Here is a 16,201-nt window from a genome sequence, read left to right on the forward strand (position 1 = left end):
TTAGAGATTCCTGAGAGTTTCCATTGCACTATCTCTAACTCATCCCAGAGATGCCCCGTTTCCAGTTCTTTCCCGGTACTCTTTCCCTCCATCCTCCCCCCACCTGATCCTTCTTGTTCCCATGACCACCTCCCATAAAGACACACACCTCCATCAACCTATGATGCTTATTCTATTTCCTTTTCACAGTGAGATTCAGGTCCTGCCCACACCTTGAGCCTTGTAACTTAGATTCTTTGGGTCTGTGGATTGTACCATGGTTATCCCTTACAGATAATATCCATCTATAAGTGAGTACATTCCATGTTTGTCTTTCTGGGTCTGGGTTACCTCACTCAGGATGATCTTTCCTAGTTCCATTCATTTGCCTTTGTTTATAAAAAGCTGAGTAATACTCCATTGTGTAAATGTACCACATTTTCTTTATCCGTTCTTTGGTTGATGGACCTCTAGGTTGTTTCCAGTTTCTTCTGGCTGCTACAAATAAAGCTGTTATGAACATAGTTGAACAAATGTCCTTGTGATATGGTAGAGTGTCCTTTGGGTATATATACAGGAGTGGTATAGCTGGGTCTTGAGGTAGGTCAATTCCCAATTTTCTGAGAAACCACTATATTTGTTTCTAAAGTGATTGTATAAGTTTTCACTCCCACCAGCAATAGAGGAGTGTCCCCCTTGCTCTATATCCTCACCAGCATGAGTTGTCACTTGTGGTTTTGATCTTATCCATGTTGACATGTGTAAAATAAAATCTCAGAGTCACTTTGATTTGCATTTCCCTGATGACTAAGGATGTTGAATATTTTTTTAAGTGTTTATCAACCATTTGAGATTCCTCTGATGAGAATTCTCTGTTTAGATAAATACCCCATTTTTAATTGGATTGTTTGGTTTGGTGATGTCTATCTAGTTTCTTGAGTTCTTTATATATTTTGGCAATTGGCCTTCTGTCAGATGTGAGGTTGGTGAGAATTTTTTTCTCATTCTATGGTGGGCTATTTTATCCTTTGCCTTACTGAAGCTTTTCAGTTTCATGAGGTGCCATTTATTAATTTTTGATCTTGGTGTCCGCACAATTAGTGTTCTGTACAGAAAGTTGTCTCCTGCGCCAATATATTCAAGGTTATTCCCCACCTTCTCTTCTTTCAGGTTCAGTGTATCTGGCAAAGTTGCCAGAGTTGTGGGCCAGAATATGGAACTTAGGGAAGGGGGTACATGTCTAAATTTTAAAAAGTTAATTGTATAAATGTGGAGGGTTATAGGGCTGGGAGTGGGCTGTCGGCATGATGGTAATTCCACATGAATCCAAGCACCCAGTCTGGCCAGAAGAGAGCATCAAAGCCCTTGGAGCTGAAGTCACAGGTGGCTGTGAGCTTCCTAACATGGTGCTGGGAACTAAATTCTGGTCCCCTACAAGAGCAGCAACAAGTTCTTTACCACTGAACCCTCTCTCCAGCCCCAAAGTTGATAGCACACTTTTAGAAGAAGTCCTATAGTGACCCTTAAGCCTCATCCAAAGATTTTTCTATTTGACTTGGTGCAAGTTCAATCTTAAAAGCACAGTGGTCCATTGACTGTCTTGCCAGGGGAGGAACTGTTGGCAAGGCTTCATAAACAGTGCAGTACCACTCGCCACTCATTCAGCGTGTAGACTGAAGGCAGCGAGCTATCTGCCTCTCAGGAGGTAAATGATATGGACATTGTTAACATGGGTGTTACCAATCTCTTTACTTCCCTGATTTTGTTCTGAAACGCCAAGCTAAACTCAGTGCACACAATTCTAGACAGGGTAGAAAAATGCCATTCACAGAATAAGTCATTCTCTCTTGAAGTTTTTACATCTGTGCATCCTGTTTTGCAAAAGGAAACTTCAACTAGCTACCAAAAGAAGCCAGAAAGACAGCAGACAGCATCAGCTTGGGACTTCCTTACATTCTCCTTCCCACATTTTGTATGCAACTCTTCCTAATGTCCCAAGGGAAATCTTGACAAATTTTAATTAACTAATTTGTTTATTTATTTATAGTTTTTAGTTTTTCCTCATAGGATATGGCATAGAAAGCCTTAAAAAAGCCATGTTGGGCATTGGGACCTTAAGACATACTTTCTGGATCCAGTACGCTGGGCTTTAAGTAGTCAACATAGCTCAGTTGTATTTAGATAAAATTTTACTGGAGATGCTATGGTGCATCACAGAGAATGAAAATCACAGATAATATTCAAAAAGTGGTCTACATGTAACTGAGTTTAAAGAAATTCTGGTGGTGAAGTCACATACGCAGCGCCAGATTGTCTGCCCTTTCTTGCTTCCGGTCTCCCTGAGTAGGGGTTTCCTTTTTTTCCTTTCCTCTTTTGTCACAGCAGATTGACCTCTTCCAAATGACAGAAACATGACTGCTGTTGGCATACTGGTTTTATAGTTTAGAGCTTTAAGCACACTGAACAAGACTGTGATTCTCAGTACCAATTCCTATATCCTGAAGAAAAACGTAAATAGGTCTAGTTGAGTCGCACTGAAGAATTAGAATATGATGGGTCCATTTGAACAAGGTGTCTGACCAAGCCCTGCCTCCCAGTTGTCTCATACTGTGTTAATAAATTGGACACCAGGATTTCAGTAGACTTGGGTGTGTGGCCATTCTCCACAGAAGCAGTTGGCATGACTCTCGGTATCTGACCTCTGTTGCAAGGCTATTCTGTGAAAATAATGCAGGAAAGTGGGTGATTCTAAAATTCTATCTAGCACCCAAAGATGCCCAGAATCCTTTAGAACTTCCAGTTAAAACTCCCATGTGCTGTTCTAAAGCTCAGGCTGTGGGGTAAGGTGACTGTACATAAAAGGAGCTGAGCAGAGAGGGGGAAAGGAGGGCACACCAATGAAGCATCACCAACATGAAGCAGAGGGCTCTGGACCTCCCGGCTCTTTATAGATTAAACCCTTATGTTACTCGCAGCTGCCTCTCCATTCCCTCCTGCCTTACACCTCTTTTTAATATTTTCTTCCATTAAGAAATGAAGTCCTTGTGTTACTTACGAGACAATCCTCTTCCAGAGAAGCCATGCTATACTTGAGACAAAAAAGTCTAAAGTAAGGCAAAGTTTCACGTGTCCTCTTGTTCTTTTCTTGGGATTACAGAATCTGATGATTGGGAAAGACTAACTTTAAGAATCTCCAATCCCACCCATTGCCAAATACATCTCACCTCTGGCATCCACAACAAGTAGACATCCAGGTTGTTTGACCAAACGTCAAAGTAGAGCTCACCACTTTTCAGACAAAGCCATTCTATTGCCTTTTTCCTATTGGAAGTGCTTTTAATAAAACTCATCTGGCTGAGGGCTGTCTTTCCTTGTTGCTTCTGCCTCTTGGTACCAGTTCCTTCACCTGGAAACAGAACTCCAGTATCTTCCCCACATGCCTGCCTTTCAAGAGAGACATAATGTTCACTGTATTCCTGCCTAAGATTGTTGCCTAGGTTAGCATCTTTTCTTTCTAACTGTTCTCTGCTACTGCAATAAAGGACATCAAATCCATCGTTACCCTGAATATTCCATTTTTATGACATTGCTTATGTGTTCCTCTTAATTTCACCCTCTTATCGCCCCCAAAATTTTCAGATATGGAAAGATCTTTACAGAAAAAAAAACAACACTAGTAACTGCTTTAATTATAGTTGTAGAGTTTCCAGTCACAAACCCACATGTATCTATGGGAAGACCAAGCCCGTACTCATGTACTGAAGAGTGAAAAGCAATTCACCTCAATGAAATTTAAATGATTAGAAAAGTATTTAAGTTGTACAGGTGTGTTGTGGTGGGAGGGGTTGATGTGAAAATTGTAGGCATCGGTAGAGAAAATAGGGATGAAATGGAATTTGGCAATTTGCAGATTCTTGTACTTCTTCAAATTGAGTTTTCTTTATTTCCAATCATGATACTCATATTCTCTATTGCATCAAAACCAGTGGGCAAAGTAAACCTCTATCAGGAATCATACTTAACAAGATTTTGTTCTATGCTCAAAAAGGACTCTAAGGTAAGATCCCACAAAGCAACCCAACCTGAAGGCACTAACAATTGAGAAATGTAACATGTGCATTTGTTCCCTCCTTAAGTTTGCCATTTAAGCCAATGAATTGGTAAAAGCAAGAAGTCACTGTGTTTGGGTGGGTAACACAAGGTCAGCTGGAGTAAGCTCTTAACTTTTTGTTCTAGAAACATAAAGAAAAGCAGAATCAATATTAGGAAGTTTGAGTGAACCTTTGCATTAATCAGAACATCCTAAACCAGAGACATATTGAGTCTTCCCTTCTTTGTAGCCTTTATGGTGTTATCAAGAAGATGGATTACTTCAGAAAATCGAACAAAATATTCTACTTCTATACTGGGAAGGTGGAAAGGGAGCAACGGCATGTGCATTAAGTTTCTTAGATAGTCTAGTTTAAATTTTTGAGTCTTGAAAACTAAGAAAAATGGTGAGTTTTAATTGTCCAGAAGAAGCATTTGATACTCTTGCAAAATTTATCCTCAGTGTTGACATGGAAGGACTCCAGCTTTTCCTCTGCCAATCTACATAACCTTAATCCTGGCCCTCCTCAAACTTATTCCTCTCCCACTAAAGAAGTTCAAAATATACATAACTAACTCAGGATGGATGGGAGACCTAATTTCACAAACTCAGAACTAACTAATAAAGCCAGAGTTAAAGATTATATTTAGCCTTGCTGGCTCCAAAAGGGTTCAATCTGCTACATTTGAGTATAACCCTAATCTCATTTGGTTACCAAAATTGAGGAAATAAAAGACCTTAGATAACTTGAAGTGATCTACCACACAGAGAAAATCGAAATCTCTAAGACTGAGTCAAGCTTGCCTATGAGATGGAGCTGTGGCCACGTTTCTCAGTTTGCTTACAGGGTTCCAGACTCAGAATTACTGAGCCATCTTCTGTGATGACACAGGATAGACAAATAACTGTGACAGACACTGGGTTCTCACCTTCACTCTAGCGTCTCAAATTTCACAATTGGTGTGCTAGATTAGATAGTCATTTTCTTTATTCATAAACAAAAGCAAAATTATCTGATGTCAATTTCCTCATTCATATAAAAATATTTTCTTTCCCCTATAGGCTTTTTGGCTTTTACAAAGGAATTCTACCACCCATTTTAGCTGAAACACCAAAATGTGCAGTCAAGGTAAGTGCTTTATGCTTTACCACCAAGTGTGCACACCGTGTCCAGACACCCATGGTAATCAAGGGAGCACTAATATCACTTAATGTAAAACACTAAAAGCTTTAATGCAGAAATTGTATCATAATCAATCTTCGTTATAATTAGACGTGGTCAGTCTCTCCAATATGCATATTTGTTTGTTTGGAGCTGCTTTTTAAGGCCAAGTTGCTTCTTTCTAATGAGGAAATTACTTACACACCCACCCGCATGCACGCACACACGCACACACCCACACACATGTTCACAGAGCAGTATCTGAAACTCAAATAATTAAATCACAAAATCACTTCGGCCTCAGAAATGTTCTTTTGGAGCAATAAGTATTAAAGAAAAAGAAGTAGAAAACCACTTCTGAAGTCATTTCTGTTTCTTGAAATACACTTTTTGTGTATGACTCTTACATATTTTTTAACAAGACTTTATTTCTCCCTTTAATATCTTCTGCTAAAATTCTCTTCTGGTGTCTCTGTCTCTTTAACATACAGCTCTGGAGGTTAACATACAACTTCCTGGTGTGGTTGTGTGACCATGAGTGTGTGCCAGACCCTCGAAGGATAAAAGATGACCCCACACTGTTTCCCATGTGTTCTTTCAGGCTAACGTCCTAATTGCTCCTAACTGGCATGGCCCTCCCCCCAGCCCCCATTGCTGACATCACCCAATATGGCTTATCTTTCTATAAAAATAACATAAACATAGTCATAAAGACTTCCTTTCTAACTTTATGCCATTTATTTTAATGGCATAAAGCTTTTTCACATCCTCAATTTCTATCCCTGATATTCCTGAAAGGCAAGAAGGAGCAGCTTACATGCTGTTACTGAGTAAATGAAGGGGATGACTGGGTTTTAAAACATGATGAAATAACCAACATATACATATGTATACATATATATACACAAACATCAAGCTTTTGCATTATGTCAAATAGTAATTTAATAGAATTTGAGTTCAGGTCTCAAGTTCAGAAACGAACGCTCGAAAACATACTTTCTCTTCTTTGTGGCTGTAGTTTCTGAGCTTTCATATTATTGCTTCAATACAAATTTCATTATAAGGATCTGAATCTCAGTGGAGGATCTGGAAAAAGTTCACCAAAGTACACAAAAGGGCTGAATTGAATTATGAAACGGCTTCACTTGATAAAAGATTGCCCAAGTAAACAAACAGAACAGAGTTCCTGTTCAAAAGGAAAGTCACTTTGTCTCCCTGGAATAATATATTCATTTGTTCAGTGTTTTCCACGTATAAATAAAGTAAATTATAATTAGGCTTCTTCCTGCAGTCATTTCCCTCAATGCTGTATGTTGGAGACAGTTTACACTTTAGGAGGATTAAGTTTTATCAATCTTAAACAATCCTTTGCAAAAAAAAAAAAAGAAGGAAAAAAAAAACTTGAGTTTTCCAAAACCGAGTTTGTCTCTTAAAAAATAAAATAAAGCAGCGCTCCGTGCCAGAACAATGGTTAACAGATGAACTGCTGGGCAACTGGATATGGTGGATGTGTCCCAGACATCTTGTTGCAAGGAGATTTTACCTTAAAATTATTGAGACATATGGAAAGTACGTTGGCTTTTTAAGTAGAACTTGTAGTTAAGTGTATCTTTGCCAGATGGATAACACCAGTTCTTCAATACAACTTATGAAAACATTCATTTTATAGATATTTACCTTAGGATTTGGGAGGGAAGCAACTATCTGATTATAACGATTTCATACCCCATTATGTGTCATTGAAATTTACCTCTGAACAAAATATTCAGGAATTCCTCTGTGTATGTGTGTGTGCACGCACACGCTTGTGTACATGGACTCAGTATACACCATGTATATATGTCTTCCTTGGGATGGAAACTTTAGTTATAATTGTTACCATAATCATAAACAGGCAGTTTTAGGCTTGTCTGTATTTTCTTGTTTGAAATTAGATTTATAATTAAAATAACACTTATAGATAAATTATATTTCTGTTTCCAAAATTAAGATAGAATCAAACTGCAATCAATGAACAGAAATGAAGACTTAGGCAGAGATACTGAGAGATGGCAGGCAGCATGTTCTGGGATTCAGAGTCTGCTATTCAGCCTGCCAAGGCCAAAATGCAATTGTATTCTATGGTCAAATTTTCCAGACTCTTTACCCTGACCAAACTCATGGGAGGCTATGTTATAAGCATGTGAAGTCTGCCTGTTCACTGTTGTGTACCTTCACTTCCTGTGGCATCTACATATAGTTGATGTTTAAATTAGTCAATGAATCAGGAACACATTTATGGGAAAAACATTTATATTTGGAGATAATCTATTCCAATTCTCAAATTCCCACATTTACTATTCAAAGTATCTTGAAGGCTAAGACTCTCACTTCTGATCGAGATGGAATAATGGCCAGATTAACTCTTCTATGTGAGCAACATCATGAGCAGTAACAATAAACAACCTACAAGAAACAGCAGTTTGTTTAGAGACCCTGACATCACACAATGAAGGATAGTAACATCTGGGAGAGGGAGTCAGCCAAGATGAGCCCTGTGAATGTACTGACTTGAGAGGGTTTCTGGGCCCTAAGTAAAGAGGAGAAATAAAGGCAGAACCCAGTAGAATAATTGGGTAAAGAATCTCAGACTCTAGGAATAGAAAGGTTACTGGCACGGACAGGAGTGAAACAAAGAGACAGAGAGGTTTTCAGAGAAACCCTTCAAGTATTCAGCAGTTTGAGCCAATGAGAGAAGGTCTACCTCCCAGGAAATAACAACTCCAGAGAACTGGAGAATCAGAGCTTGATAGCACACAGGGCTAGGAACCACTCCTGTGCTTGTCAGTCCATCCAGAAAGCTCCACTTTCAAAGGGCATGAGAAGAGTGCTCAAAGGGACCGTGCCATAAGAGCAGATATGAGTGCTGTAGGGGCACTTCTCAGCTCCCATTATTTTAGAGACAAGATTTGAATGGTTCATGCTCTCATATAGCTCAATTATGTCCCAAAACAGAACATCAAGGATGTTGGGTTTCTCAATGGGTTGTTTAATGGACATGGTCTTAAGAAGAAGAAGAAGAAGAAGAAGAAGAAGAAGAAGAAGAAGAAGAAGAAGAAGAAGAAGAAGAAGAAGAAAACTGGAGACAGGAAACTGAATAGACTAGAATTGTCCCAAGGTGTATGCTTGAAAATCCTCGTGAGTGTTTGCTGTGGGACAATGGCCTTTTATCCTGTCACTTGTATTATTTTTAATAAAATGCTGATTGGTCAGTAACCAGGCAGGAAGTAGAGGTGGGGCAACCAGGCAGGAAGTAGAGGTAGGGTGATGAGAACAGGAGAATTCTGGGAAGAAGAAAGGTCAGTCTGTAGTTGTCACCCAGACAGAGAGGAAGCAAGATGAGAATGCCTCGCTGATGAAAGGTACCAAGCTACGTGGCTAACACAGACAAGAATAATGGGTTAATGTAAGATGTAAGGATTAGTTAATAAGAAGCCTGAGTTAATAGGCAAACCAGTTTATAATTAATGTAGACATCTGTGTGTTTCTTTGGGACTGAAAAGTTGCAGGACCAGGTGGGACATAAACCTCTGTCAACAAGAGTTGATAGAGTTGTGGGCTGAGTCCATGTCCTTTGACTTCTTCCTTCACATACCAGTTGTGTCTTTAATCCCTAAAATGACAGAAAACCAGATAGGGGAAAAGACAAACATTGAATGAATGCATCTCACACAGTAAATTACTAAAGTAGTAGAGACTTCTATGAGGCCTATCACCTTCCAAGGCATTCATGACCCAACGCCAGGATAGAGAATTGTTCCCACAGTGGTGTGTGGGACAGGAACTCAGTATAATGACTCTAATATGATGTGGTTCATGAGTACATCCTAGTCCTGCCCTCCCTTTTTTAGACCAGAGATTGATCACAGGGCATTGTGTATGATAGGAAAGTTCGCTGCTACTGAGGTATGGCTACAGTCCATACCCTAGCCTCTTGGCTGACAAAATTGTCATGTGTGTTAAAGTTGCATGTTCCTGAATCACAGTAGACTTCCATGACTTAGGCATCAGTGGTTCCTCTGTTAACATACTACAAGAAACAGAAACAAATTTCCCTAAGTCTTGTGTCAGGGAATCCTACTTAAATTACATTATCTCATGGCAACTCTAATAGGTAAAGTTGTTGCAGTTGACCATTAGACGGTTGAAGCAATGTTCCCATGCTTACTTCCATGATGAGTGGCATAGCCAGGCTTCAGATGTATACTGACCACTTCAAAATCCTGGCAAAGTGACTGTCTAAACACAATGACGGTGGTGACAATCATAAAAAGGAAGTAAATGTTCTTTAAAGCCTAACATTAGAGCACCCTTATAGTCTCAACACCTAAAGGCTTAGGAAGTAAAACAATGACTACAATAATGAGTTCTAGGCTAACATGGGTCACATAATGAGTCTTTGTCTCAAAGAAACAAACAAACAAAAAATGCCTCAGAATTCCAGTTTATTTAGTCATTCCAAATCCTGGAGTGACTCCTAGGGTTTCTAATGTGTCTCTCATCAAAACAGCAATGGTCCCTACTATGTGGGGGTGGGAAAGCAGGGTGTTGGCTGTGTTTGCTGTATTCTGAGTGCCTAGAATGGAAGGAATCAAATAACTATTTGGTAATTGAAGGAACAAATTCTTGTTCTAGAAAACTCTATATTAATACTCCATCTAAAATATCATGACAATGATCTAATTCTTTAAAAGAATAAGAAGAGTCAATCTGTTGACTTTAGGGCCATGTACACAAGAAACCACCTTTTTCTAACAATGGAGTGTAACTACTCCCAAAAACTCTATATTTCTTTTTTACCTTGCTTTGTTTTATTATAGCATGATTTACTATCCCATTTCTTGGTTCTTGAGAATCAGCCACTGCAGGTCTTAAGAGTACGACCTATTTTCATTGGTCAGGGAATCCTACTTGGCATTGGTGTTGGCATTAAACTAGTTCAGTTCTCAGGAACAAAATACCCTGCCCAAGCTGAGTTATTTTTCAAAATACAGAATACAGGGAACAAAAAAGAAATATATTATATGAAGGAATTATTTTATTTTGCCAGGAGAAAAATGTGTCTGCCCAACTCAGTAGAGTCCTCTGAAGGCGGCAGCAGCATCATTATTGATCCATGTTCTTCACTGCTGTCATCTTCAGAGCCTAAAGGAGGGAATAAGACTGAGAACAGTCTTTCTTTGGGGCAAGAGGGTGGACCAGATATACTTGATGGGCCCTTCGCTAGCTTATCAAGGCATCTTTGCAATCACAATGTTTAAAATCCATGGAGCTATCAGGAGAACAAGCAGTGTTCACGCGAGGCTAAGAAGTGGATGTGTTCTACAACTGTGTAAGAAAATGGGGCATTTTCTTGGAAAGTGGTTCGTAGTAAAAACATATAAGACCAAGGATTTCGGGTCTCTGAGCCTATAATTTTGAATCACTGCCATAAGAAAGAAGTCTATTGATGTCTGGGGAAACTGAAAATGGTCATGGTAAATGGAAGTCGTATGGTTCATTTACTGCTATAAGGGATTCCATCAGATTTTCTGTAAGTTATTATAACTACATTTGAAAAATGGGAATGTTAAAATGGCATCTCACAGCAACAGCCCCAGACAGGATTAAAAGCTGTGTTAGATGGTTCATCATGTTTAGAAGCTGATTACTATCATGATTTACTGAAGGACTTTTAGCCAATTAGAGAGTTTGTTGAGGAAATTGTTATAAATCTCCAGGTTTGGTTCTGTTTCAGTTTTCCACCTTTGAGCAGTACAAGAAACTGCTGGGATATCTGTCACTACCACCAAGGCTGGTAAGTGAGAATATTTATTATGCTTAAGTGTGTATGTTATTTCATAAAGCAAAATCCAGAAACAAAACCCCTTTTGATTCCCAAAGCCCAGCTACTAAAATATGAATTTGAGTTATTCAACATTCAGCTACTTGTTGAAAGCCATCTTCATAATAACTCACAATCTGGCTATTTTATTGCTCTCAGTGAAGAATTTATGATAATAATGATATGTCTGGAAAGGCCTCTATGAGATATGGTCAAGAATATAAAATAAAGACTACATTCACCTTTGGAAACAAACCAAAGCATGCATTTGTTTACATACACACTGTGTGTATCTATTTATGCAAAAGTCAATATGCCTGAGATTATCTCCTCACGGGTCAGTTCCCCGGCTGTTGCTCAGGCAGTCAGAGGCAGACTGAAGGGCCTTTTACTGGAGTGGCTGTAAACAACTCAGCCGGGGAGATTAGTGATCCTACAATGACACAGCTCAGGTGTGTCACACAGCTTACGTGGTGACTGGTCATTGCCCTGTGTCATTCCTCCCACTGTGGTGACTTTGCTCCCTTTCATAAAACAAGTTAAATTATACTGACCAAATATGTGTGCACGGAGAGCCCCAAAGACAGCATCTGCACGAACCTCCCTTCCCCAGTCTGCAGAAGAAAACAGGGCACCGTGCAGCATTGCTCTCTGCCTGGCAGTACCTTCTAGCCTCTGGGAAAATCCCTATTTGGCTGCTAAAACCTCAAAATTCTACTGGAAAATCAATACTCGTGCCTTCAGCTCCTTAATTATAAAACCAGTGCAAGCTTAATAAATAAATAAATGCATTGGGCACATCCAAGCCACTGAGCATCACAGGTAAGCATCGGGATAAGCTATAAAGAATGGGTTGCTTACTTTCCTGGAGGGACAACCCGCTGAGAGCTGTGGTAAGCTTCTACCCAGCATCATGAGCTTTTACGGCACTGCTGGCCTGGGAAAAGATCAAAGTCCAAAGTGTGAAGTGGGTTTCAGTTTTGCACCATCATAAAGGCAAAAATAAAGAAAATTTTATACATTAGGACATCGTGTATCAAGGCCCATACATCCTTTCCTTGTAAAAGTTTCTTCCAGAATGTTTACTGTAACTAACAGATTGTCAAAGAGGTATTTTTACCATCAGAATTCTCACATGCCCACTTTCTAGAAGGGCCCTCTTTAGATAAAACTTCCAATCTAACCTCCTGATCTAACAGGGCAGCTGTGAGACATGTCCTCCCATAAAGGAGCAGTTGTGCCCGGAATCTCAGGTAGGAGAGATTCTTGTCTAAAGTGGTGGTAGTGCACACCTTGAATCCTGGCATTCATGAGGCTGCGGCAGGAAAATGGATCTCTGTGAGTGCAAGACCAAACTAGTCTACATAGTAAGTTCTAGAACATTGGAGCTACATGGTGAGACCCTATCTCAAACCGCACACCCCCCCCCGTGTGTGTGTGTGTGTGTGTGTGTGTGTGTGTGTGTGTGTGTGTTTGAAAGAGAGAGAGAGACTTTTCCATAGCATCTTCCTTTGGAAACACCTTTTTAAAAAGAAGATTACTCCTAGTTGGAGTAAATAAAATATGGCCTCTGAAGGACTCGTTGGTTGTTTCAGAGCTGTGCACGGGTACCATGTGAGACAGTGCGGATCTTTTGACTCAAGACTTGAAATGGAAAAGTATCTGGCCACTCAATCCACTATAAATGAACTCATGCAAACCATATATGGCCCCCTTCTTTTCTTGAATTCACTTACTCCCTTTGCTTTTTGGATACAGTGAGGCATTTAGCCGTTAAATATGCCCTGGTGCCCACATGAAAGCTTGGGAGACTGGAAACCCGACAGCAAAGCATGTCTCTGCAACCGTCTAAGTAACATGATCTGCTGATATCTGATCAATTCTTTTGACAAGGGACTGCTGAACACTGGTTCTGACAGCAGATGTAGCTGAGCTTTATAGAGAGACAAAAAAGTGAAGGACTTGGAAGGTTGCATAGCGCCAGTAATAAAACCCTAACATCTGGATTTTAGCTTTCTCAGTCAGAAGGCTTCGGAACTGGCTATCCCCCCCCCCCCCCACACACACACACACACACTTACTGGCGTCCATGATGGAAGTCTGAGATAAATGAGAAAATATTTGGTCAGTTACCCTATACAAATTATGTTTTAAACTGGAAGGAAGTAGGATAAACAGAAAGCACCGTGAGTATGCCTTCTCTCCGAGATCTGTGTGCAACTCCGTTCTTCCTCTTTTTCGTGGGAAACCAGAGCAGTTGTGTTTGGGAAGTGATTTAAAAGAACATCCATGAATTACTTTGACCTCTGTAGAAAAACTAGATGTTACTGTCTCCATTTTACAGTTGAGGGAACTGGCTTATCCCTTATCATCCTGTGATGAGCACACAGCCCCAGCAGCACAGATGGAGCCTGGATGAGAGCTGGTCCCCTCCCTCTCCTGACCACTGTCTCTCCGTGGCTCTTACTTGGCAGGTGGAGTATGGGCTGCATTTCAACCACCCCATACCCCTGGCCCTCAATCAACCCCGCCTCTACTTTAAGGATACAGAACATTTCTTACTCCCATCTCTCTTTCTGTCTCTTATTTTATTTTCTTTTTATTTTTTTATTTTTGGTTTTTTCGAGACAGGGTTTCTCTGTTGTTTTGGAGCCTGTCCTGGAACTAGCTCTTGTAGACCAGGCTGGTCTTGAACTCACAGAGATCCGCCTGCCTATGCCTCCCGAGTGCTGGGATTAAAGGTGTGCGCCACCACCGCCTGTCTCTTATTTTAAAATGATTAGAGACACTAAATAAGGATCATGTGAATAAGGCATGGTGCATGCTTATAATTCAACACTTGGAAGGCTGAGGCAGGTGGATCCCTGTGAGAGTTCAAGGCCAACCTGGGCTATAAAGGCCTTGTCACAGAAATGGAAAGGAAAGGATGAAGTAAAATAGAAGACTGTCTTCCCTGGAACTAGTTCAGCAACAAGGGATTTTAGACGGTAAAGGTTTTGCTTTTCTGCTGTGCATGTGTGTGTACATGCATGTCCTCTAATTATTGCTGGCTTATTGCTAATGTACATTTTTCTAGGGACCTTTCAGACTCTCTGTAGAAGAAAAATATTACTTCCTATTGCTAAAATTCTTTTTTCTTTTTTTCTTTTTTAAGACAAGGTTTCTCTATGTAGTCCCAGTTGCCCTGAAACTCACCATGTAGAACCAGTCTGGCCTCAAACTCAGAGAGAGCTCCTCTGCCTCTCAAGGGCTGAAATTAGTTTTCTATTGCTGAGACTCAACCCATCGACAAAGAGAATCTGACATGCAATCTCATCCTTTGACAAATGTTCTAGATTTCAGAGGAGCCCATCAGAACAACCAGCCATTTCTGATCACAGGGTTGATTACTCAGCTTTTAGCTACAAAAAACAGAGTAATCACTCCTCCAGAAACGGAAGATAGCTGGGATGCGACACAGTGGGGGAGCTCTGCCTTCCATGCAAAAGGCCCAGGCTGCTATCCACAGCATTGGGAACAGAAACAAAACAAAATACAGAGTGAATGAAAATAATTTTGTTTGTTAATAATCTTAGGCAGTGGTTCTAAGAACAAGACTATGCAATTGAATGTTTCCAGTTATGTGCCTGGAAGGTGACCTTATATAAGCATTTTATTTGCAGTTCTATTCAGCTGCACTGAAATAGACATTTTAAAATGGAGCTCTTCCTTTACAAGTTAAGCTCTTCCATTATATACATGAAGGTGTTTTAGGATCCACCTTTAACCAGTCAAACAGCCTGCCTTTTTGTTAAAAGGAGACATCATTGTTGATGGGGCTTTGACGTTTTATTGGGATGTGGTTTGTGGCTTCTGTAATTTCTTCTCCATGAATTGTCAGCATACAATCAAGAGTTCAAGCTGCTTAGTAACGGTATATGGTGCACTTAGTAACAGTGCATGGTGCACTTAGCGGGGTTCCTTCATTCTTGTCTTAACTTCGGCTGCATTGCATAATGAGTAGAATGTTTAACCCAGCATGCACAATCAGTTGTTTTAAAGCGTTGGTTGACTTATTTTTCTAGACATTTGCCATTGCTGGACTTGGAACTGGAATAACAGAAGCCATTGTGATCAACCCTTTTGAGGTGGTAAAAGTCGGTTTGCAGGTCAATCAGAACACATTCACAAAGGTAACCATTTGGCATTTTCCTACTACTAAGAGAATATAAAAACTTATGTGTGTATATGCCATACATAAATTATAAACCCAAACCTCATGCACTTATAAAGTCATGGCAAATATTCTTTAAAAGTCAGAATAAGAAAAAGTCAACTATCTCCCACAAAATGTTAAAAATGCATAAAGATATATGGATAAATAGGAGTATACATTTTTATTTTAGACTGCTAATGAAACTTACACTGACTTGCTGGTTTTCCCCCAAAACTTTCTCTTCCACATCACATGAAAAGAAGCCATAGCAAAACCACTGAGGTGATGGCATTGTTGTACTTTTAGAAGGATGAAGTCATTTTTTTACCTCATTCCTTTCCCCACTCCACCCATCACTTTCCCCAAAAGTTTCTGATAATCTGTCCAAGTTGTCTTTGGGTTATATATGAATGAGGAAGTTAGGAAGCCTGTGTCCACATCACCACTTGGAGAACGATGGGTCTTGACGTCTAACCACTGGTACACAATACTCCACAAAGACAGCTTCCCTTGGTGCTGCCTTCACTTCCTTCTATTTGCCTACTAATTCCCTTTCCACTGCCAAATCCAACTGTTCTGCTGTATCCTTTTGGATTCCAAACACAAGGCATGGAGAAAATAAGGGGATTGGCATTCCAGCTTCCTTCCTAGCGTTTTAAGTCTATAAGTGGGTAGCATGTGGTGTAAATTTGTCTTGAGTATCTGCTGACCTGGATCCTCCTGCCTACTACTCAAGCAGCTGGTAATGGGTGGAGATCCCCTCATTCCCCAGCCCACTTCCTGTCTGCTGATATTGCCTGTGAGTTGCCTGACAGTTTCTTGGGCAGGGAATTGCAAGAAAGGGGGCCCTACTCACCTGTCACTGCCAAGACCTGGAGTTGGGAAGAATGGGGAAGCGTGGGACTGTTGTAA

General features: G+C 40.2%; 1 protein-coding gene across 1 annotated transcript in view; it reads left to right on the forward strand.

The window, feature by feature from the left end:
- The window catches only part of Slc25a21 (solute carrier family 25 member 21), a 132,677-nt gene that overhangs the window by 78,276 nt on the left and 38,200 nt on the right, over positions 1–16,201 (forward strand). The window contains exons 3-5 of the mRNA XM_041658010.1: positions 5,132–5,198; positions 11,008–11,067; positions 15,159–15,266. Coding sequence (XP_041513944.1) covers positions 5,132–5,198; positions 11,008–11,067; positions 15,159–15,266 — 235 coding nt within the window. The remainder of the gene's footprint in view (positions 1–5,131; positions 5,199–11,007; positions 11,068–15,158; positions 15,267–16,201) is intronic.

The sequence above is a fragment of the Microtus oregoni genome, unplaced genomic scaffold, assembly GCF_018167655.1.
Source record: "Microtus oregoni isolate MIOR12 unplaced genomic scaffold, Mior012 000009F_ref0000495, whole genome shotgun sequence".
Taxonomy (NCBI): Eukaryota; Metazoa; Chordata; class Mammalia; order Rodentia; family Cricetidae; genus Microtus; species Microtus oregoni.